The sequence below is a fragment of the Octopus sinensis genome, linkage group LG17 (genome assembly GCF_006345805.1).
Source record: "Octopus sinensis linkage group LG17, ASM634580v1, whole genome shotgun sequence".
NCBI lineage: Eukaryota > Metazoa > Mollusca > Cephalopoda > Octopoda > Octopodidae > Octopus > Octopus sinensis.
The window spans coordinates 45681512-45705352 of NC_043013.1; the positions used below are offsets into that span (position 1 = coordinate 45681512).

Genomic DNA, 23841 nt, shown 5'->3' on the forward strand with positions numbered 1-23841 from the left:
AAAGAAAAAAAAACAAAGAAAAAAGAAAAGATCAAAAATGGTTTCAGATAAAGTAGAAAATAGTAGGAGCAGTTACTGCAATATTATTGATGGAAAGTCCTCCATTGCTGTATTAAGCTTGACAAGGATAGTAGAAAAAGAAGATATACTCTGTCTCGCTTTTTATCTGATTCCTATAACGTATGTAATTGCTCCACATTCTAATCCTATAGCATTATTGCCAACAAACCAATAACTGTGTATGCGTGTGAGTGTCTGTATGTATGTGTGTGCATGTGAGAGAGATACATATACTTTAAGTGATGTATTTGTTTTGCTGTTAACTATTGATTTCATCAGAACCTCTGTTTGCTGGATTATGTTCCCTTGATGCTGGGGTAAAATGATCCATCTGTCTACATATATATACCACGCTAAGGATTATATCATTGAAAAAGGTCACTATACAATTTACAGATTGAAGAGAGATAAATGTATTAATTTCATTTTCTTTTCTCAATCCAGTAAGTTTCGTTTCATTTAGTTGTAGAGTTTAAACAGAAAAGAAAACAAAAAATAATCCCCAACAAGCGAGAAAACATGTGTGTATGAATATATATATATATAGATATATATATACACACATATACACAAACATACACACACACATAATTTCTTTTTGTACAGGAATTTATTTATTAAATCCAACAAACAAAGCTAGAAATTTTGGTTCTACAAAACTTCCTGTGCTTCATTATATATTTCTGTAAGCTATTTTATTTAATTTTCTGATCGTCTCTCATTCTCTTCCCCTCAACCCTGCTTAAACACATCAGAAATATTTTTTTTTCTCCCCCCCTGCTCACCAAGTTCTCCACACCAACTTGTAATAATTCTTGTGACGAAACAAGTTGAAACAGAGCTTGATTTTCTTACAAACAAGTGTTCTCTGTTGCCTTGAAATAGAAATGTCAGTGAAAGTTCTGTAAAGTAAAAATGATTGCCCTCCACTGCAGAACAATCTCTCATGTTATTTACCAAACATATATCTCCTTCAAAAGAGAAGACTTTATCTTTCTATGGTTCTCGTTTCTGCCATTTTCTCCTCTGTAAATAAGACTCTGCTTACCATTATCTTTATTATTCTTGTATTTTTAAACCTGTTTTATTTAATTTTTTTTTTTTTTTTTTTACATGCAAAAAACATTCAAGTGATTTTGATCTTGATTTATTTTTCAGATTTCAGTTAGATAAAAATATTTGGAGACAGGCAAGAGAAAGACTGGGTGTCTTTATTTTGAAACTGCCTTCGTTATTTGGGACATCACACATGTAAAAATGAAATGCTTTTTCATTGGCTGTCAAGTATTTATATAAAACATTCAGTGTGACTCAATGTCATCAGTAAAATTTGGGGAAGAATAGAGATTTGAGAAAGAGATAATGAACAAGGTGTATTAGTCTTCTTCCATTGTCTTAAGTCTATATGTACACACAATCACACATACACACACATGCATACAAATACACAGACATGTATTCTACATCATTATCGGAGTGTTTTAGCTCTCTTGTTCATTTGCTTTCAGAAATTCCAAATTTTGCTGTATTCACAATTATTTCACAGCATTCTGCAGCTGCTCCATAGGTTTACACTTTAAAGAATTTTGTATTCTAAACTTGTTATATGATCTTTTTAGCCCTACAATTTATCATCATCATTATTATTATATTATTATTATTATTATCATCATCATCATCATCATTTAGCCTAGTAAGGAAAACAAGGAATATTTATTACTTCTTTGTCAAGTACTTTGATATTTTAGAAGTAGTCTTACTCATACTAACAGCTGATTTATTTAAACTCTTAAGAAACTGGGTAGTTATTGACACCTAACTTTGATTTTATGTTGACCTAACACATGGCTCTATCAATTTACTGTTAGAAAAATATTCAATTTTAATTAATTAATTAATTTTTCCATTTTTGTCTTTGTTGTTTCTGTTTGAAATCTTTTGTAATAAAAGTTTAAAATTTTTACTTTCCCTAAAAGCTGACTTTACCTAGCTGTTTTATTATCATCTTTCTCTCAGCTTCAGAGTTTTTTGTTTTTTTTTTATTGCTTTATACTGCTTAACATTTTTAGAACAAATAAATTGATATTTGTTTGCAGATTATTGAACAAATTACTAGATCTTAACAACATTTGCATTCTCCTCCTAGTATATTATATATATATATATATATATATATATATTTTTTTTTTTTTTTTGTTTCTTTAATTCCTGATTGCTATGCAATGTGGTGTTTTGACCCTACCCACTTGTCATATATAGTAATTCCAAAGTGTAAACATGTGTATTAATGTTGATTTATTTCAATTTAAAACTAGGAAAAAGAAACACTTTTAATTTTTATGTTTGTTTTGTAGACAGATTTTCAATTACTTTTCTATAATTGAGAATCTGTCTAAAAAAAACCAAACAAACATTTGTGTTTATAAAATTTTCTCAGTCAAGCAATTACCTCTGAGATTGTTTATTGATTACACATGAAATTTGCTTGTACTTGTAAGCATTCTTCTTCACTAATTTGTTCTGTAGAGCTTACTAAGTGTCTCCTCCTCCTCTTCCTCATCTGAAGAAAACTAAACTGGTTTCTTTAATATCATCTCGAATATCTTCCCCTCTACAGCCTACAAAGCATTGCATTTATATTTTGTTTATACAAGATGAATATAATTCTATGGTGAAGGCCTCAGGATTCAAACAAGAAACTTCAGAAATTTCCCACCTGTGTATTTTACATTTAATTTTTGGCTAGCATCTGAAACCATCCAATTAATTGTAGTTTACAATTTTTTAAAATAAATATTAGATTTTTGTTTTGGTTTTCACTTTCCTGCCATCATTAAGAAAAATTGCATTATTATTATTATTATTATCCCTAAACTGTGAAGTTTGACTCAATTATAAACAGATTTTAGGCCCAGTATCAGAGTTAGTCTTATCACTATGTATCGCTGTCTTGCTGTAAGGATTGGTGTTTTTCTTTTATATATACATGTGTATATATATATATATATATTTGCTAATAAATCCTGGATTATATAAAAAAATTATCTGATTCTTCTAATTGAAAAAAGCCTGTTGACTGCTATTATTCATATTTAATTGGAGAATTATATAGTCAAAAGAAAATTAAGAAAATTTTTTAACATTGTCTGAGCATTCTGAATTTTCTCATCAACCAATAGCATTGCTCTACTTGAGTTTAATCATTAATTTTCTCTAACCAATGCAAGTTTTTTTTTTAATTAGAATAATCCAGAATCTTTGTCATCCATTCATTTGTCAAAGATGTGATAATCTTTAAGCTGATATCTTTGTTTAATACCCTGAAATGACTGAATCTAACTATTCAGTGAAAATTTCGTATGGAACAAGAAATTCTTGATAGATTCTAAAAATTCAGTTTTTGGGTTTGAAGTGTGTAGCTTCGTTTTATTTTATTGTAATTTGTGCTGTTTAGTTTATTCATCTAATTAAGTTAACAGTTGGTCCACATCAGTGAGACATTTTTTTTTCCTCCCATATATAGGAACAAACCTCCACACTATAAGTTCAGATAAAATGTTTTATTTAATGAGATAATACTCCCTAAAAGATGACAACTCTGCCACAGGTAGTTTCATGCCAATATTTTTAGAGCTTGCATTTATGGCTCTTTATATCACCATCAGCTTTGTGAAATATACCAGCTAACCCTGACTTTTTCTTTTTTTTTTTTTGGTGCAGATAAAAAAATAATTTGGATCCAAAAGTCATGTTGTCATCTGGTCCTAGTTGTGGTTACTTGAGTATCTTAATATTAATTGCTAATAGCTGCCTGTCACTAAGAGCCTTTTAACGACCTCTCTTCACTCTTATCTCTCTCAATGTCTGCTCATAACTAAAATCCCCTACAATTAGTTTATTGATAAACAAATTGGATGTAGGAAAAAATATTTCAGCTTAAAAGATTTTGACTGCATTATCATTTGAGCAGTTATTTCGATGCAACTCTTATCTCCTTTTTAATTCTGTCGAACACTAGATTGCTTCGTTAGGATCTTCTATTCATTAATCTCATAAAACACACATTTCCGAAAATTGAAGATTTTTTTTTTTCCTTTTGCTTTTATTCTTCACCTAACAAAACATCTCCTTTGAGCATACATTAGAACGTGCCTTTAAAACATATAGTTCTAATTAGTTGATTGCCTTTATCCAGAGTCTTTTGAAGTTTTTTTTTCTATATTTTCTTTTGGGTCATGTTTTCATCAAATTTAGGATAATAAAGTGAGACTTAGAGAGAAAGAGAGAAAAAAAGGATGACCATTTTGAGAGGATAGTTCATTCAGTGTTGTACATATGAGAGTAGTTTTGTTTACATTATTATTATTATTATTAACTGCTCTTCTATAGAAATGTGAAAATGGATTTTTGGAAGTATATTCTAACAGATTTAATAATCTGACTTTGTGAGAGATTTGTACAGTTGTATTACACTATACCATACGTATAAATGTGGCACCTCTGACTGCTAAATGACCTCATGAAGTTCAGTTATTAGAATATTTATTTTGTTGATCTGTATTATAGGTTTGATACAGCTAAATCATCTATTTTACAGTTTGATATCTTGGAAAATAACCAAATTTCATTCTATCTTTTGAAAAAAAGAGGGAAAAAAAAAGAGAAAAACAGGAAAAAAGATACAGAAAAAAAAAGCATTTACACTGTTTATATTTCACCATTCTTCTCAGATGTTTCACTCAAAGCATTTTTCCATACCCCCCCCCCTTTTTTTTTTTCAAAATACCTTTTTCAACTGATCCTTGGTCCCTTACCTTGGATTGTGACAATCTCATTGGCCTAAGCCTTAATTACATCAAAATTGGTGTCGGTGTCCACCAATTTCTCTATTATTCCTCAATGCAGTCCTGAAACAAACTTAAAATCAAATTCAAAAATATTTTGTTGACTCTTAGCTTAATCATTTTCATTGGATATTTAATAGAAATATTTTCTTCTTGCTGGAAGATTTTTGAAATTTTATATTAAAAAACAGAAAAAAGGAAAATATTTTATTATATTGCTGCTGTTTGATGTGCCGTTAAATTTTCTCAAGAAAGAAAGAAAGAAAAAAAAAAAGATCAACATGCAGTCTTTTGTGAACCCATTACCATTCTACTGCTGGCTAGGGCAGTTTTGACAATCTTTTTTTTTTTTTTTCTTCGGTGGTTGTCCTCCTGCACTGGCTAGTCTTAACATTGTCAGCTAGAAGCTCTCTTGTAATGTTAGCATTAAATATATGTATTTAATACAAGACTGTATACAATTCAATTCTTTTGAGATTTATTGTTAGTCTGAGACAAACCTAAAAAAAAAAGCTACATGTAGTAGTACCATTATTCATGAGTCTTGTGCAAGATTCTTGTCGAATTCATTAAATCTATTGTCAGTGTCATTTTTTTTTTTTTTTTTTGCCTGATCTTTCTCTTCCATTCAAAAGACAAATATCTATTTCAATAATTCCATGAAATTGTATTACATTTCTAAAGAATGAATCTTTCCAATGTTTTTATCTTCACCATCTCCCAGTAAGAGAGGGTTATTATTATTATTATTTTTTTTTTTTTCTAATGTTCTCAGGGTTAGTTATTTATTGATGGTATATTTCTACAACACTTCCATTTGAGTATGCTACCTAGTTTCAGAACATAGATGATGGTAATTTCTACATGGTAATTGTTCCATGTCAATTTAGGCTTTGGTAAATGTTCCATTACTGTCTTTTCTTTCTGGAAATCAACTTGCACAAGAAGATGATTTATAATTCAGAGCCTCATATACAAAACTTACTCCATTTAGATTAAAATGAAAAAATAAAACAAAATAAAAGCCTAATTCCATTTTCCTCCCCAAAATACATCAAAGTTATATTTTGTTATATGTTACAAATTGTTTTTTTTTTTTTTCTTTTTCATTGTTCTTCTAACTGTTTATTTTGCCACCAGCAGAGCTTAAAAGTATTTAATCTAGAATTGGACTAACTGTACCAAAGACATTAAAAATAAATAAAAGATAGACAACAACAAGTGTAATTAGTATAAAATAATTAATATAATATCATTTCATTTAATAGAATATCCAGCATGTATTGAGTCGTTTTTGCATCTTAGTTCAATTTCAATTTCCAGTTCAGAAATATTCTTACCCAACTCTTTCATCACATCCCATAAAGTAATTTCATTGTCTATCACCACCACCACCTCCACCTTCACCACCACCACCTCAACTACAACCACCACCACCACCAACTCCCAACATGCCAGCTGTTTGTCAAGAATCACAATTCAGTTTTGCAGATGGTCTTTTACGTTTTTGTTATCTTGTGTCCCTTCTCCTTTTTCTTTTATAATAAAGTTTTATTGGAATGAAATCGAATTGGTATATTTCATTCGATTGGATGTTTTTTTTTTTTCATTCTTTATTTTCTTCATTGTTTCTGTGTACAAGCTTGATTCTTCCAGATACTCTACATTACACATACACTCACACTCTATCTTTCATGTTTCTTTCTATCTGTCTCTGTCTGTCTGTCTGTCTGTCTGTCTCTCACATTTTCTTTATTTAAAGGATTGAAAGAAATCTGACAGTGAATGTTTTTCAAAAACTCTTTATTTTCTGAAGAATGTCTAATTCATCCCTATTATGGTAACAAGGACTAGACCAGATTGGATGTGTTTTGTATTCTCAAGGTGCAAGTTTGGAGAAAACTTGATAAATCTTTGTGGATAAAATATTTGAGAGAGTAACATGATGTTATACATATCAACCGGTTTCAATTGAAATAATTCCAAAGAAGAGATGCTTCGTGTCCTTCAAATGAAAAGCAACTGTTACTTTTTGGACCTAATATAAAGATTTATTCTTTTAAGGAGGGGGGAAAAGAGAAAAAAAAAATCATGGTTTATTCTCTTTTAATTGTTTCAGTTATTTGACTGTGGCCATGCTGGAGCACCGCCTTTAGTCGAGCAAACTGACCCCCTAGGACTTACTCTTTGTAAGCCTAGTACTTATTCTATCGGTCTCTTTTGCTGAACCGCTAAGTTACGGGGGACGTAAACATACCAGCATCGGTTGTCATGCAATGTTGGGGGGACAATCACAGACACAAACATACACATAGACAGAAACTGAAAGAAGCCCGTCGTAATTATGTATATATATATATATATATATATATATATATATATATATTATATATATATATATATACACACACACACACACACACACACATAATTGCGACGGGCTTCTTTCAGTTTCTGTCTACCAAATCCACTCACAAATCTTTGGTCGGCCCCAGGCTATAGTAGAAGACACCTGCCCAAGGTGCTGCACAGTGGGACTGAACCCGGAAGCATGTGGTTTGTAAGCAGGCTACTTACCACACATAGGCGTAGGAGTGGCTATGAAAGAAAATTTAAGATAGCAGTCACTTTCAAACTGGGTTACTGAGAAAATCTGTTGGAGTTTACATAACATATACTACACCTTAGTCATTGCTCAACCGTCTAGTATTAAAAATATAGATATTTATCATTTTATATCTATATCAGAGATCCTAAAACCAAGGTGCCATGTAAAAAGCATTGGTGTGTGTGTGTGCTACTGCCACATAAAAAGCACTGATAAAAAAGCATCCAGTATACAGTGTAGAGTAGTTGATATTAGGAAGGGCATCTAGAGACCATGCCAAAACAGGCTTTGGAACCTGGTGCAGTGCTTGGCCTTGCCAGTTTCTGTCAAGTTGTCCAACCCATGCCAGCATGGAAAATGGATGTTAAATGATGAGATTTATATTTAAAAAAATGTTGACCAGCTTTATATTCATTGTTCTTGCTAGTGAGTAGTATTATAACCAATTGTTTCACAGTTACACATCTTTCCATAATAAGAAGTAGTGGTAGTTTAAACTTAGACCATTTTCCTCAGTAATTCAGCTATTATAGGAAACACTACTAGTGAAGAGAAAGTGAGGAACTAACAATATTTATTCTGAATACTTCAATTACTTTTTTTTTTTAACCCTTTAGTGTTCTGATAATTCTATCAAACATAATGCTTATTGATTCCCATTGATTTGAATTGATCATGCATTATCTTATATCTTCAAGATCTTGATGGTGTAATTACTTAATGTAGAATAACATTGTAAGGTAGGTGTGAGAGCCTGGATCTGATCAGTTTGAACATAAAACATTAAATATTTTGGCCGGATATGGCCGGTTTAAATACTAAAGGGTTAAATTCCAAAATGTGATACTCAAATTTCTACAAAGAGAGAAAATATCAAGTATTTATATTTTTTTCTCAGTAAAGCATTGATTATCCACAAATGCCCTTATCCTTTTTGTTACCGACCTGCTTGTGGCTGTCCCTGGTTCTAAGACACAAACATTCTGTTTTAAAATGATTGAAATTAAATTTTCCATCCAAAGTTCATGCTAATTGAAGCACTAGCTTAATAATGACAACATTATTTTCCTAAATTCTTAATTATTTAAAAAATTAATTGAAACAAAAGGAATATATTTCAGCAGGATTATGGTAATCAAAGGATTAAATACTGGTGTGAAAATTAGCTGCACATGCATTGTGGAGGCGCAATGGCCCAATGGTTAGGGTAGCGGAGGATCGCGGTTTCGATTCCCAGACTGGGTGTTGTGTGTGTTTATTGAGCGAAAACACCTAAAAACTCCACAAGGCGGTGGTGGCGACCCCTGTTGTACTCTTTCGCCACAACTTTCCTCACTCTCTCTTCCTGTTTCTTGAGTAACTCTGCAATGGACTGGAGTCTCATCCAGGTGGGGGGAACACATGCCACGGAAACTGGGCCCATGAGCCTGGCTAGGCTTAAAAAGGGTGATGTTTATCAAAGCTTATTTATTAGTATTGTCTTAAATTAATCATAGATTATCTTTTAGCGTCGAGATTTTGATGTGATTGTTTATTTTGATATCAAAATATAATTTTAAAATGATATCATAGGGTATGTATGAGAGGCTAGATCTGGCCAGTTTGAACATAAAACTGGCAGAATGATTGAGCCAGATACGACTGGTTTAACCCTTTCATTACCAACCTGGCTGAAACCAGCTCTGGTTCTACATACAAGTATCTTGTTTTCATAAGTTCTGTATTAAAATCTTCCACCAAACCTTAGTCACAATTTATGTTCCTAACACTAGCTGAGTGATAACTAAATTATTTTACTAAATTCTTTGTTATATTTAAAGTAATTGAAAGGAACTCAGATCATCTCAAAATAAATACAGTAACGAAAGGGTTAAATTGATGTTTCAGATTCAAACTTGAACTAAACTATATCTGGGGATTCAAGCAACAGTTTCCCACTAATAGGACAAAAATAATTGCACTGCAGATAATTGTTTGTCCTTGTTTTTAGACCTCATTTTATGTTTTTGTTTTATTGACTTAATATCGCAGACCACTATCAACCTGTAAGTAGTTATATACACAAAATGTTGCCAATATTTGGTTTTCTAGGGGTGTTGTCTCCAGTAAGTCTGTCCATAAGATTCAAGTAAATGATTTGCTCTAAAATGTCACTTTAGGTTTGTATTATAAATTGAGGTGATTTCTTCCCCGCCTTTCCCCACTGCCTGATTGTGTAATACAAACTAAGTTGATTTCATGTTGAAACAGATCAAATAGTAAAGTCCAAAGCAGAATTTTCATCTAGGACCTTGTAGATTCAGAAATAACGTCTTTATTCTGTACCACTCTTGAAAACAACGGATCAAATCTATGCATACCAACAGAAAGAACTTTATACTATGAAAGTATGTCGCATTAATGATGCAACAAAAACCAAATAATGTTCTTGTGCGATTTATTGTGTATACAATTGATCTGACCTTTTCTTTTTGTATATCTGTTCCAAATCCTTGATATAGGCACTATGATGCTTGTTCACACATACAAACTTTATAAATTACTAAGTAGTTTTTGTACATTTCTCTTATTACTCAAGAACCCTGGGCCACATGCATCGCATCAATTGGAAATTATGTATATTGGCACCCAGTTATGATGGCGAGGGTTCTACTTGATCCAGTCAATGGAAACAGCCTGCTCATAAAATTAACGTGTTAGGAGCTGAGCTTGGTCCTTTTGAATTAGGGCTGAGTGAATCGGAGCAATGTGAAATAAAGTGTCTTGTTCAAAGACACAATAGGCCATTGGGAATTGAATTCCCGACCTTACGATCATGACTTGAATACCGTAACCACTAAACCATGTAGCTTTTACATTTGGAAATTACTAGGAAACTGCACACTTTCTGATATCTGTTCCAGCAGTTTTAGTCTAAATCAGTATTTAGTTAGGTTTCCAGCATTTCTGTATATTGATGATCATACTTGTCCTGTTAACTTTAAAGAAACAGATTTTAAAATTCAAAATGTCATATCTAAGAGATTAATTTACAAAGAAGTTGGCCTAGTTACTTACAATTGATGGTCTGGCCCTTTTGAAGATAGTCAATGAACAGTTCCTTTTGCATCCCTAAAGACTGAGGCCATCACCTTCCCTGCAGATGAAACAATTTTGGCTTGTTTTGGAACAAATGACTAGGGATGTTTCCACTGAATGGATTGTCTCTTTGTCTTTGGCTCACAGTGTTGAAGCCTCACTCATCTTGGGTTTGGAAACATTCAAGGAAGTCAGCTGGGTCTGCCTCAAAGAATGTCAGATTTTCTGTGATGTGATCAGCCTGGTGTACTTTCGATCAGGTGTCAGTAGACACAGCAAGTTCATAGTGCAGGATATTCCCAAGTCTCTCACAGGATCTGTTAATAGCATTGGCTGTTTGATTTAGTCTGTTATCCATCATCATGTAGTGAACACAATCAATGCTTTTCTTGGTGGTGGCAGGATGTCCAGACCTTGGGTCATCTTCAAGACTCTACATTCCCTCCTAAATCAGCTGCCTACTTTTGCACTGTTGATAAAACTGGAGCATCATCCCCTAATGTAAAAACCATGTTACCATGAATGTCCTTGTGGGCTAAATCTCTTTTTTTCTGCAGGTACTTGATAACATCAGGACACCAAACGTTGTCCATTTTCAAGAAAAGTTGCTACCAGTTACTTTTGAAGTTTTCTTTGAAAAATCTGACGTCAGTTTACCTGGAAAGAAGCAATGCAGTTATTAGTAGGAAGAGTTGAAATAAATGCTCAAGCATCACTCGTTTGTAGTCAGCTGATGATCTTTTCAGCCCACCCTTGTAGTGTATGTGTATTGTTTCTGAGGCAAATTGTCTTACCTGGTCTGTGACATTCAGGTGTTCTTTAACATGTGGCATCGTGTAGGGACCTTTCCTCGAATGCTGTGTTGCCGCAAATTTGGCATATAAACAAAACGGATACACTAAGTATGTGCAACCAATAATATATACATACTCTTTACTCTTTTACTTGTTTCAGTCATTTGACTGCGGCCATGCTGGAGCACCGCCTTTAGTCGAGCAAATCGACCCCGAGACTTATTCTTTGTAAGCCCAGTACTTATTCTATCGGTCTCTTTTTGCCGAACCGCTAAGTAACGGGGACGTAAACACACCAGCATCGGTTGTCAAGCAATGCTAGGGGGACAAACACAAACACACATACATATATATGACAGGCTTCTTTCAGTTTCTGTCTACCAAATCCACTCACAAGGCATTGGTCAGCCTGAGGCTATAGCAGAAGACACTTGCCCAAGATGCCACGCAGTGGGACTGAACCCGGAACCATGTGGCTGGTTAGCAAGCTACTTACCACACAGCCACTCCTGCGTATATATATATACGCGCACACACACACAAATACATAGCGTACAATCCTTTCGTGTAATATGTCATCATACACAACTCAAATCATTTTGTTATAAGAAAATTTTATTAATCGTTTTGTAAATATTTAAAAAAAAAGAAAAGCTGATTTAATCATATTTCTTTAATAGTATGTTTAGACTGTTTAAAGTTGATTTAAAAAAAAAAAAAAAAAAAAAAGCCAATTTTGACTGCTTCGTCAAGGATTTGCCCCTCTTGAGAGATTAAGCAAAACCCATCATACATCAGCAAGGAAAAAGATGAAGGATTAACAAACATGAAAAGTAATTAGTGAAGTATAAGATGAATATTTTAAGATGATTAATCTGATAAACATTTAATCTTTATGATCTTAGTGAACCTAATCATTTTGCAATTTTCCTTAGTTTCTAATATCCGATATAATATCAATATAATAATTTTATGTTTGAACAAACTGAATTATGAGGATTTTAAATGTTTATAAACAAAAACAATAATAATGTGGTTAGATAGATTATCTGATAATTCTGCTAATGGATAATCTGTAATTGATGTCAGCAGTTTGCAATAAAATTAACTCGCCTAACGATGATGATGATAATTTCTAACAAAGGCACGTAGCCTTAAATTTGGAGGAGGGATATGATTGATTACTCTGAGCCCAGTACGTAACTGGTATTTTATTTTATTGCAATGATGAAAAGCTTGGCAGAATTTGAACTCGGAACATAAAGGTCCACAAGTCATTTTGTCTGCTGTGCTAACAATTCTGCCAATCCTCTGCCTTCATCATGGCAATTATTATATTTGTTTCTAACATAAACCTCAACCCCAGTGTTTAACTGGTACTTTGAATGAATGGTAAAATCAACCTTAGTGGCATTTAACTTCAGAATGTGAAGCTGGAAGTGATGCTGCTAAACATTTTTGGTCTGCCAGCTCAATCAATGCCCATGTTTCAAATTTTGGCACAAGGCCAGCAATTTTAGGAGATGATGATAATTATAGTAATAATCCTTACTACAATAGGCACAAAGTTTGAAATTGGGAAAGGGGTGGGGAGCTAGTCGATTACAGTGACCCCAGTGCTTGATGGGTCCTTAATTTATTGACCCTGAAAGGATGAAAGGCAAAGTTGATCTTGGTGGAATTTGAACTCAGAACTTTAAGATGGACGAAATGCCGCTAAGTATTTTGCCCAGTGTGCTAACGATTCTGCTAGCTTACCGCCTCAATAATAACAATAATAATAATCAGGGAATTTATTTTGTTATTAACGAAGAGAAAGCGACATTAGGGTTCATTAATCCTGCAATTGTTAGTATGAATTAATGTTTAGTTCCTTTGTATATCTTTGTGAAGAACCAGGATCCAAATAATGGAAATGGACAACTAAGTACTTCTTAACCTATCTGTTTTAATAATGCAGAATGAAGGGGTGGGTGGGAGTAGACGCAAAAACTTTATGATATGAGAAATTATTTTTTTGATAATGACTTTCAAGTTTGTTAATTCTCCAAGATCTTTTCCCCAACATTCTTAGCAATCTGTTTGGCTTATTTCAGCACCATAGAAGCACTTGTTCACACTAAATATTAATTAAGGTCTGTGTGATAATTTAAATATGGTTAATTCTATATTCTTAGAAAAACTGTGTTAAGATATATCTCTGTCACGCTAAACACAACATTAGTAATAAGAATTATTACTTATTTACTTCTTGTGGCAAAAACTGTTACTGTAATATTCTATTGAAGTTCAGCAGAGCCAGAGCATTTTGAGCACCAAAGTTCAATTCTTGTTTACCCGTAAGCTTAAGGTCACTCACTAGTTTACTGGATTAAGGGTTTTAATCATACAAATACTCTGTGTTCTTGTGCCCTCCGTCGACCATGTAGGTTGTAGTAAATCTAAATTTTGTTAAATTTGTATATGGAAAGAAGCGGTTCTGATATTTGAAGATTGACCCTTTGTCTGACAGAAAAGTAATTGTGTGGCGTAGAGAAGTGGCCAGGGAAAGATTGGGAATCAAAAGCTTGGAGGATAGAAAGTAGAAGTTATGGAGGGGCATGCATATTAAGTGGAAAATGGACAAGATATTAAGTAGAAGATGGACAAGATGTAAAATAGAAGGGAAGCTAGTCTGCAGTTAAATATATGCTCAACACGAGTGTGATGGCATGACTAATAGCTCTGGCTTAGTAATGTGCAATATTCACAACAAATCAAGGACAGCCACAATTGAGAAAGTGTTGGATCTCCTTAGATTTAGAGTGAATGTTGTTGTTGTGGTGGCAGTAGTGGGGGGTCTTTATTGTGCAGTTGGTGAAGATGGAAGAATAGTTGATACAGAAGTCAGAATAAATGGGGTTTATAGAATATAGAGGTGGACAACAGGTGGATGTTATCCCTAGTGATAAAAATGTTGGATAAAGTGGAAGTGATAATATAATAAACAACTATACTAAAGTGTAAACATTCAATGCAATTGTTTGTTGAACAAAACACATTTTGTTGAAGTAACAATTAGGGATTAAATGTTTATCCTTTGTCAGACTTATCTTTGAGTTCCTTATTCTAAATGGCCAGACATAACTTTGTTGAACTTGTCCTCCCACCCTCAAGAATATAATCCTTTTTTACTATAGGTACAAGGCCTGGAATTTGAGGGAAGGGTCTAGTTAATAACTGTGTGTAACTGGTAGTTATTTCATCAACTTCGAAAAGATGAAAGGCAAAGTTGACTTTGATGGCATTTGAACTCAGAACGTAGCGACGGGTGAAATACCGCTAAGCATTTCATCCAGCATGCTAACGATTCTGCCAGCTGGCCACCCTCAAGAATATTAATAAAGTGTATTTGTGAGTAACAAGTGCTTCTACGGTGCAGTATTGAGAGATAATTTATGAAGATCAGGAGACACGTATATCATAAGCCCAACTTGGAGGTTTGCAGTCATAACTGAATCCTGAGGAACTGTAAACACTGGAGTCCTCAAGACCGGCTGCTGCGGCCGCTGCTGCAACGGCACCTTCACAAGATGAAGAAGCTGCAATAAAACAGAAACATATATTTAATGAGGAACAGAACATTTTACAGACGAGGAAGATCTGAAGAATTATTCAATAGAAATTTGAAATATTTGCTCAGTGATTTCTACACATTGTTTTATAGCAAATCATTTTACAATTGAATTTATAGGTTAAATTGAATCCCCTGATAGGAAGCATAGGACTAGTTTCCCAGTTCTTGTGACATATATATTTATAAATTAATATTTAACATTATAATCGATTGTTTGACATAATCATAATCGTTAAAGTTTCTAGTTTGATAATAGAGTTTTCTATAAGAAAAATTATTATTTTATTTATTTCTTTAAAAAATATTGTTTTTAAATATATTTGATTATTATTTAACTATTATCATTAACCTGAAGATTGACTAAAACCATAATTCGAATTATTAATTGAATTTAAATTATTGTTATTTGAATTAGGTTATGGGCATGAAACGATCATAGTGGTTTTACTTTTTATCTTATATTAAACTTTTTAATACTTTTTGATAGTTATATATATTTAATAAATAAAAAAATATAAATAAAAATAATATATATATATATATAAATTTATAAATATAAATTAATAATTTAAAATTTTTAACTTTAAATTTAAATAATTTAAATTTTTGAATTTTATATTTTATATATTATATTAACTAATTTTATTTCTATGTTTTGGTTTATGTTTTTCACTGTTTGATTTGCCTAATAGTGTTTTATCTCTAATTTAATTTATATATATATATATATTCCTCTCTGGATGGGACTCAGGTCTATTGTAGGATTACTCATTTTCAACAGCTGAGTGGATTGGAACAATGTGAAATGAAGTATTTTGCTCAAGAATACAAGGAATTGCCAGGTCCAGGAATTGAAACCACACTCTTACAATCACGAGTCCAACAACCTAACCACTAAGCCATGCACCACCACTATGCATGTACTCCTCCGATAAAAGGCATTACAAATCACAATTAACCATAGATGGTATTATAAAGAATTAGATTATTGTAAAATGAATGAAAAATTTGCAAAATTACTAACACTGGAGAAAGAATAAAATGAAATTTTTCTAATCAATGTTAACTGAAGCAGCTTTGGATAAATTATAACCATGTAAAGCCATGTTTGACACATTTGATTGTAATCAGTTGTAACAAGACATAACACTTCAAAAATAGTCCCAGGAGAAAATTCTTCACCCAAACCTGTGTAAATGCACATTTTGTTTTGGACTGTGCATAACATAATCAAATTATAGTACATGTGCATTTCTGCGTCTTTCTGTTTTGTCAGCAATGGAAAGTAACTCAATCACCTACAAGATATACAGTAGTATAGTTTCTTCTTCTCCATCATCATCACTATCATTGTCATCATCATCATCAGAAAGTTTTAAAGATTTAATATCAAAATTATCTTTCTTGTCTCCATAGAACAGTGGTTAAAGGATTAGTGAGACTTCAATGTGAACACTTTTTTTATATGGCCAATTGAGCAAGTGTATGTGTGTGAGGGAGAGAGAGAGTTGAAATTGATTTTGGTACTTGATTGATACTTTATTATTGACAAAAAAAGGGGATAAAAGGCAAAGCTTGTCTCTCTGGGATTTGATCTCAGAAGTATTTGAACACTAGCAGTATTTGTTCTGGCCCTTGGCACCCCATCTGATAGTCTAACAACTCTTAGTTCTTTACTGCCTACAAGGGGATAAACACAGAGGGGACAAACAAGGTCAGACAAATGGATTAAGTCGATTACATCGACCCCAGTGCATAACTGGTACTTATTTAATCGACCCCGAAAGGATGAAAGGCAAAGTCGACCTCGGCGGAATTTGAACTCAGAAAGTAACAGCAGATGAAATACAGTGAAGCATTTCGCCCGGCGTGCTAACGATTCTGCCAGCTCACCACCTATTCTAACAACTCTGCCAAGCAACCATACTCATTTCAAAATAACAAAAGAATATCCTACCTTGATCAGTGTTATCAGTATTTGAAGATATATCTAATCTGTTTGTAGAAACCTCATCCACTTCTGTGCTGTCAGTGTAAGGATTTTGAAGAAGACTGTAAACCCGGCGCACCTCAAAGAAATCACCACCTTCGGCAGCTTTTATAGCATTCTCTGCGATATAGTTGCGTAGTACAAACCTACAGTATAAAGCATGGCGCTGACCAATTCAAAGCATAAATTATACAGATGACTGGAATAAGAAAACGTGCACCTGACCATTACAAAGGTTTTTTTTAATTTGACCGAGGAAGACAGGCAACACATTAGTTTTACCTTTTGTCACCTGGTAAGTGGTTAATAGGTAAACATGGATACAACAATTTCAGAGAAATGAAGTTCTTTAGGAGGAATGGATAGTTATTTGAATGTAGTCTGGTTATTGCCAGAATGTAAGACTTACAGAGCAGTTAGTTGTCTGAGTCACTGCTTTTGCTTGGTGCTAAAACTTGGACATTGTACGAAAGTTAATGGAAGAAACTCTATGTTCCTATATGATATCCCAGCGGTCAATCATAAAAATCTGGAGGAACAAGGCTTCCAGCAGTGAGATTCTAGGGCCAGCTTGATACCAAAATATGGAAGATTTCTTCTTCAGGAAAACCTCACATTGGATGAGTCATATTACCCAAATATTATCTGAAAATCTGATCAAACTCATGCTGTACACAAAACTACCAGAAGAACTAAAAGAATGTTGTCAGTCTCACTGACACTAGAGCATCATGGAGAGAAAAATGATGATACAACCTTAGACATCCCTTTGATAGGTATAGGAGTGGCTGTGTGGTAAGTAGCTTGCTTACGAACCATATGGATCAGAGTTCAGTCCCACTGCATGGCACCTTGGGCAAGTGTCTTCTACTATAGCCTCAGGCCAACCAAAGCCTTGTGAGTGGATTTGGTAGATGGAAACTGAAAGAAGCCAGTCACACACACACACACACACACATATATATGTATGTGTGTGTGTATATATATTTCTGAGTCTGTGTTTGTCCCCCTAACATTGCTTGACAACCAATGCTGGTGTGTTTACATCCTCGTAAATTAGTGGTTCGGCAAAAGACAGCCATGTCAAGTTGGATACAAGGGATATTCCAAATATGCCATTAAATATTACTTGCTGTAAAATGTTTATATTGAAATCTATCATGCTAAAACATTCATGGTTGTAACTAGATACTATGGGGACAATATAATACCTTGGATTGACGCTATTCATAAGGTGAACCCTTTTCTTGCAGAATCCTTCCAAATCGTCTTCTTCACTGGCTTCAGTCTGCAATAACTGAAGATATTGCTCCAACCATGCCTTCCATTCTGTCTTGTCACTCTGTTCCTTCTCTTCCTGAGACCTGTCCTAATTAAAAAGACAAAACAAAATAGAAATTAAATTTTTATCATCATTTAACGTCCACCTTCCATGCTGCCATGGGTTGGATGGTTTGACTGGAGCTAGTAAGGCCAGGGGCTGCATCCGGCCCCATTGTCTGTTCTGGCATGGTTTCTATCGCTGGATGCCCTTCCTAATGCCAGCCACTCTACAAAGCGTACTGGGTACTTTTTATGTGGTACCAGTGCTTTTAACATGGCCCTAGCATGAGTGCATTTTATGTGGAATCGGTACCGAGTAAAAATCTTAAATGATATAAAATATAGTAAAGTTCCTTCATGACTGAAAATGAAAAGAATGGTTCAAAGGTGCTCCAGCATGACCACAGCTGCATGGCTGAAACGAGTAAAAGAGCCAGTGATAGATGCTGTGAAGACAAATGGGATGAAGGGGCTGGGTCACATGTTAAGGAAAGACGAAGGGGGGGGAATAATGTAAAAGGAATACAGAGGATCATAGGGCAATATGAAGAAGATTATCATGTGACTTGCAAGGCCACTACACTCACGGAGTGGTCGGCATTAGGAAGGGCATCCAGCTGTAGAAACACTGCCAGATCAGACTGGAGCCTGGCACAGCCTCCTGGCTTCCCAGACCCCGGTTGAACCATCCAACCCATGCTCGCATGGAAAACGGATGTAAAACGATGATGATGACGATTGTTTTAAATTATTCATGCATTTTGATGAGGCAGCTGTTAATAGTTAGAATGATATTGTAGGGTTGGTGTGAGAGGCCAGCTCTGGTCAGTTTGAACATAAAACAGGTGGATTATTTTGGTCAGGTATGGCCGGTTTAAATGCTAATGGGTTAAATATGTAGTGAAGTACCAGTGACCATATTTTAGATGAGATGCTTTGATACATAACAACATACACTACTATTAACAAAATAAATAAAGATAAGAGTTTATGAAATGCTTCAACCAGCCACCACAACTCTCCTACTTTTTTGGTTTTTGAACAATATTTATGTCAAAAAGAAATATGGAAAAAAGAAAAGAAAATTAAATTTTCATAACTCACAGCAAGTTTCCTGGCATTTTCAATTCTTTCCAACTCTTTAAAAACTTTACGAACCTCCGGTCCAAGTTGTGTTAAAATGTCTGGGTTGGTTTGAGCAATTGCCAAAATTAAGTTAAAATCTCTAAATAGAGAGAGAAAAGATAAAAAAAAGGGATCAAAATTTGAGCAGATATCATAATTACCTTCATCATTTTAGCATCCGCTTTTCTGTGCTTGTATGGGTCAGTCAGAGTTTGTTGTGGTGGGTTTTCTATGACTGGATGCCCCTCCTGTCACCAACACTCATTTATTTCCAAGCAAAGTAATAACTCCCACAACATCAGACATGTTTTCATGGAAGATTGGAATGTTTACAACTATTAGACGATGTCAAGGCAAGGAGACAGTCACACCCACACACACGAATATATGACAGGAATCTTTTAGTTTCCATCTATGATATCCTCTCCTAGATGTTGGTTGTTGTTCCTTCTCGAGCCATGCCTGGCTCATAAGGGCCGGTTTCCTGGTTTTTTGGCGTATAGGTTCCCCACCTGGACGGGACGCCAGTCCGTCGCAGGTGAGCTGCAAGATGCAGGAGGAAAGAGTAAGAGAAAGTTGTGGTGAATGAGTTAGCAGAAGTTCACCATTACCTTCTGCCGGATTCGCGTGGAGCTTAGGTGTTTCGCTCATAAACACACACATTACCCGGTCCGAGATTCGAACCCGCGATCCCTCGACTGCGAGTCCGCTGCTCTAACCACTAGGCCATGTGCCTCCACATTCCTAGATGTAGGAAACATAAAATAACAAACTGTTATTGTAGTTTTTTTATTGGCTTTCCCTTGCTGGCATTGGCTGGACAAAACTTGTTTTCAAGTAAGATATTCACATGTTGAATTGCCAAACTACCAGACTTTTTGATTGTATGTGACATAAACAATGTTATTTGCACAAATGCTGTCAATGTGAAAACACAGAGAGAGACAAAGACACGCTCACACACACATATTTTATACACCCAACAGGTTTCCTTAATTCTTGACAACCAAATTTGGTTCACAAAATTTTGGTGAGCTGTATTTATTGAAAAATAAGGTTAAGCACTCAAAAAAAATTATATTCAAATTAGTGTTAACATATGCAATGTTAATACTCACAAGTTATATTTTTTTCCATTGTGTTAACACTATATAATTTAAAGGTAGGGTTATCTCCCCTGTCTGCTTTGACCAGAAATGAGAGAGAGAGAGAGAGAGAGAGAGAGAGAGCATACCTTGAGTTCACTCGAAGCTGGCAGTCAGCTTTAAGTTCTTCAATGGTTGAACAGTTTGAAACAAGGTATTCAAGTGCTTCATCAAGGCCATTGCCTTCCCCTCCTGGAACAGCTAATTTACTCAGGAAACGGAAAGTGTTTGTGAAATCTGCTCCAGTTGAGGACATAGTTTTAAGAAGATCTTTAACAATATTGCTGTAATAAAAAGATTGTTTGAATCAAAAAATACTTTATCTGCTAAAAGAATGTTTTAGAAATAAACTTACAAACTTAGAAATAAAAAATAATCTAAAGCAGATATAGAATCCAGATACATATGCTGAGATCCCCTTCGGTCAAGAATGACCATGGGATTGCACCTAGAAAGTTACCCTCCCAGGCACAAGTCCAGGCAAGGTTGTTTATGGAAGACCAACAGTCGCCCATGCATACCGGCCTCCCCTCTTCACGCCACCGATGTTACCCCAAGGGAAAGGCAAAGGGGCCGATACAGCTTGGCATAAGTGACGTCGCAACTCATTTCTACAGCTGAGTGAACTGGAGCAACATGAAATAAAGTGTCTTGCTCAAGAACACAACACGCAGCCCGGTCCGGGATTTGAACTCACAACCTCATGATCGTAAGCTCAACGCTCTAACCACTGAGCCATGTGCCTTCACAGATACATATACTATTTATGTAAACTAAAACACTAATGAGATAATCAAAGAAGTCTCCATATAATAATAATAATAATGAAATTATTGTATACAGTGCTCAGGTGCACCACAACTTGTCAGAAAGTGCGTCTAAAGTCTGGAAAGCGAACAATGTACGAGTCAGATACATGCTTGTGTGTGTATGGAGGGGAGAAAATCAGGTGTAGTGTTGGCGAATCTAAGGAAGCATGGAAGTTTTGAAGGATGCAGTGCTCCGACAACTAACAACTGATGCCGGCAGTTTGTTCCATGCTTCAGCAACTCTCAGCGTGAAAAAATGTTTCCTGAAGTCATGGGAGCTGTGCTGTTTAACTTCCAAGAAATAGTAGCCAAATATTTTGCAAATCACACCCTAACAGAATGGACACATTTAGATAATAAGTTTAAAAAAAAGATGTGGTCACAGCTAGAATCCCCTTGCTCATAGGGGCATTTGATCAGATAAATATCTTCTATGGAATTGATATAAGGAGCAATGGCCTCACTTCTCCCATAACAGAAATTTTGACTAATGAAGTGCATTTGATAAAAATCAAATTGATTTCCATGATTGGTTATTTAAATCCTGCTAGGATCCTCTTTAAGAGTTTTTAAATAATAAAATCTACTTTAAATACAGTAAAGCTAAGAAACACTTAGTATTTCTGCATTTTGTTTTGGCAAACCCCTTACTTTTGTCTCATCCTAGAACAGCACAAGTGCCTTATTAGATAAAAGAGGCCTGATAATCTGTAATAATTTAAGAAACAGTGTGAAAGCATTCAGACTGATTAAGGAAGTCCTGCCTATGAATCCTGGTACTGTCTGTTCTCTAAGAACTGTATAGAGTTGTTACGGTAACAAATAAGACTTGAGTAGATTGTCTATCACATGCATGGTTGGGGGGAAAATTTGGAATGTTGGTCTGGCTAAGCCATGTTATTCTAGAAGGGTTAGGTTTTAGAATAAAGAATGAAATGGTATCAGTTGGAAGCTATGCAGACATAAGCTGTGTAGAAGGTAATCTGGCACCAAACAACTTACTTCAGCTCTTTGTGGTCTTTTTGGAAGCCAAGCTGGTGAAAAGAAAAAGAGAAACAACAATCAGAAACAGGACCATATCCATAAACAGTCACTAAAAAGAGATTAGGTTAACAATGGTCTGGTTGGTAAGAATGAAATAAGAGTTAAACTGAAGTGGTGTATATTATGCTGTGAGAGGAATTAAGGATGTGATTTGGACAATTAGTGTCAGATGAGAATTGAAGATTTTGTAAGAAGGTAGTTGTAGAAACTATTGGAGAGAGAGAGAGAGAGAGAGAGAGAGAGAGAGAGAGAGAGAGAGAGAGAGAGAGAGAGAGAGAGAGAGAGAGAGAAAGAGAGAGAGAGAGAGAGAGAAAGAGAGAGAGAGAGAGAGATACCTAGATGAATTCCTTGCCATGAAATCACCTCAATTCTGGGAAGAGGGTATTTTCAAGTTAAAGGAAAGATGGAGACGCATTGTGCAACAAAATGGTTCATATCTGGTTGATTAAAAATGTAATGGCAAGTATTTATTGACCTTTTTCTTTTTTCTCTTTAAAAATCGGCACAAACTTTCCAGACAACCCAATATACATGAATATATACATATACATATATATTTCTTTATTGCCAACAAGGGGCTAAACATAGAGGGGACAAACAAGGACAGACAAAGCGATTGAGTCGATTAAATTGACCCCAGTGCATAACTGGTACTTTCTTTATCGACCCCGGAAGGATGAAAGGCAAAGTCGACCTCGGTGGAATTTGAACTCAGAACGTAGCGACAGACGAAATACTGCTGAGCATTTCGCTCGGCGTGCTAACGATTCTGCCAGCTCGCCGCCCTAGCACACACATATATATATTTGTAGGGTGAGGGGAAATAGAGTAACAGAAACAAAGTGAAACTGCCAACCTTTTTCTTCATCATTCCAAAGTATTCGTCATTAAATGTTTTATCAAAGATGTTTTCCAACTCGGGCAAAGTCTTGTCAAGTGGCACAGCTTCTTGGATATCTTCTGCCAGTTTGCGACAGTTCCATTTACAGATCTCTGGCTGTTTACTGTAAGAGTATCGGCCTTCTCCATCTAAAATTCAGGAGGGAAAAACTGAGTATGATGCAAAGGGATAAACCAAGTGGAATGAAATGCTTAAACATACACATGCTCTTTTTTCCTCTCTAACATCAACCACTTTACAAAGTGGGCTGGGCGTAATTTTACGTGGCACCAGCACAGGTGAGGTCCGTTTTGGCATGGGTTTCGTGGCTGGATGCCTTTTCCTAATGCCAACCCTTTACAGAGTGGACCGGGTGCTTTTCGTGCGGTACCAGCACCAGTGAGATCTGTTTTGGCATGGTGTTTGGACCCTTGATGTAATTCTCTCAAGTAGAATTAGTGACAAAACTGGACTTTCAAAAACGTGTACAGTTAATTTGCCAGGCTTCCATACAGTTTCCAGTCT

The 23841-nt window shown here is 34.8% G+C and overlaps 1 protein-coding gene across 3 annotated transcripts in view; it reads right to left on the bottom strand.

Annotated features, from left to right (window-relative positions):
- Positions 1–3913: 3913 nt before the first annotated feature.
- Positions 3914–23841, bottom strand: part of LOC115220837 (protein adenylyltransferase SelO, mitochondrial) — a 39434-nt gene continuing 19506 nt past the window's right edge. The window contains exons 7-13 of one of the 3 annotated variants that reach the window (XM_036510546.1): positions 23293–23465; positions 22395–22426; positions 20673–20867; positions 19418–19538; positions 18123–18359; positions 17684–17688; positions 3914–3924 (exon numbers count right to left, since the gene is read on the bottom strand). In XM_036510546.1, the coding sequence (XP_036366439.1) occupies position 3924; positions 17684–17688; positions 18123–18359; positions 19418–19538; positions 20673–20867; positions 22395–22426; positions 23293–23465 (764 nt within the window). In that variant the 3' untranslated portion in view covers positions 3914–3923. Of the gene's footprint in view, positions 3925–11981; positions 14966–16957; positions 17137–17683; positions 17689–18122; positions 18360–19417; positions 19539–20672; positions 20868–22394; positions 22427–23292; positions 23466–23841 lie in introns of those variants that run through there. The other 2 variants (XM_036510545.1, XM_029791016.2) reach the window with 2 other exon arrangements.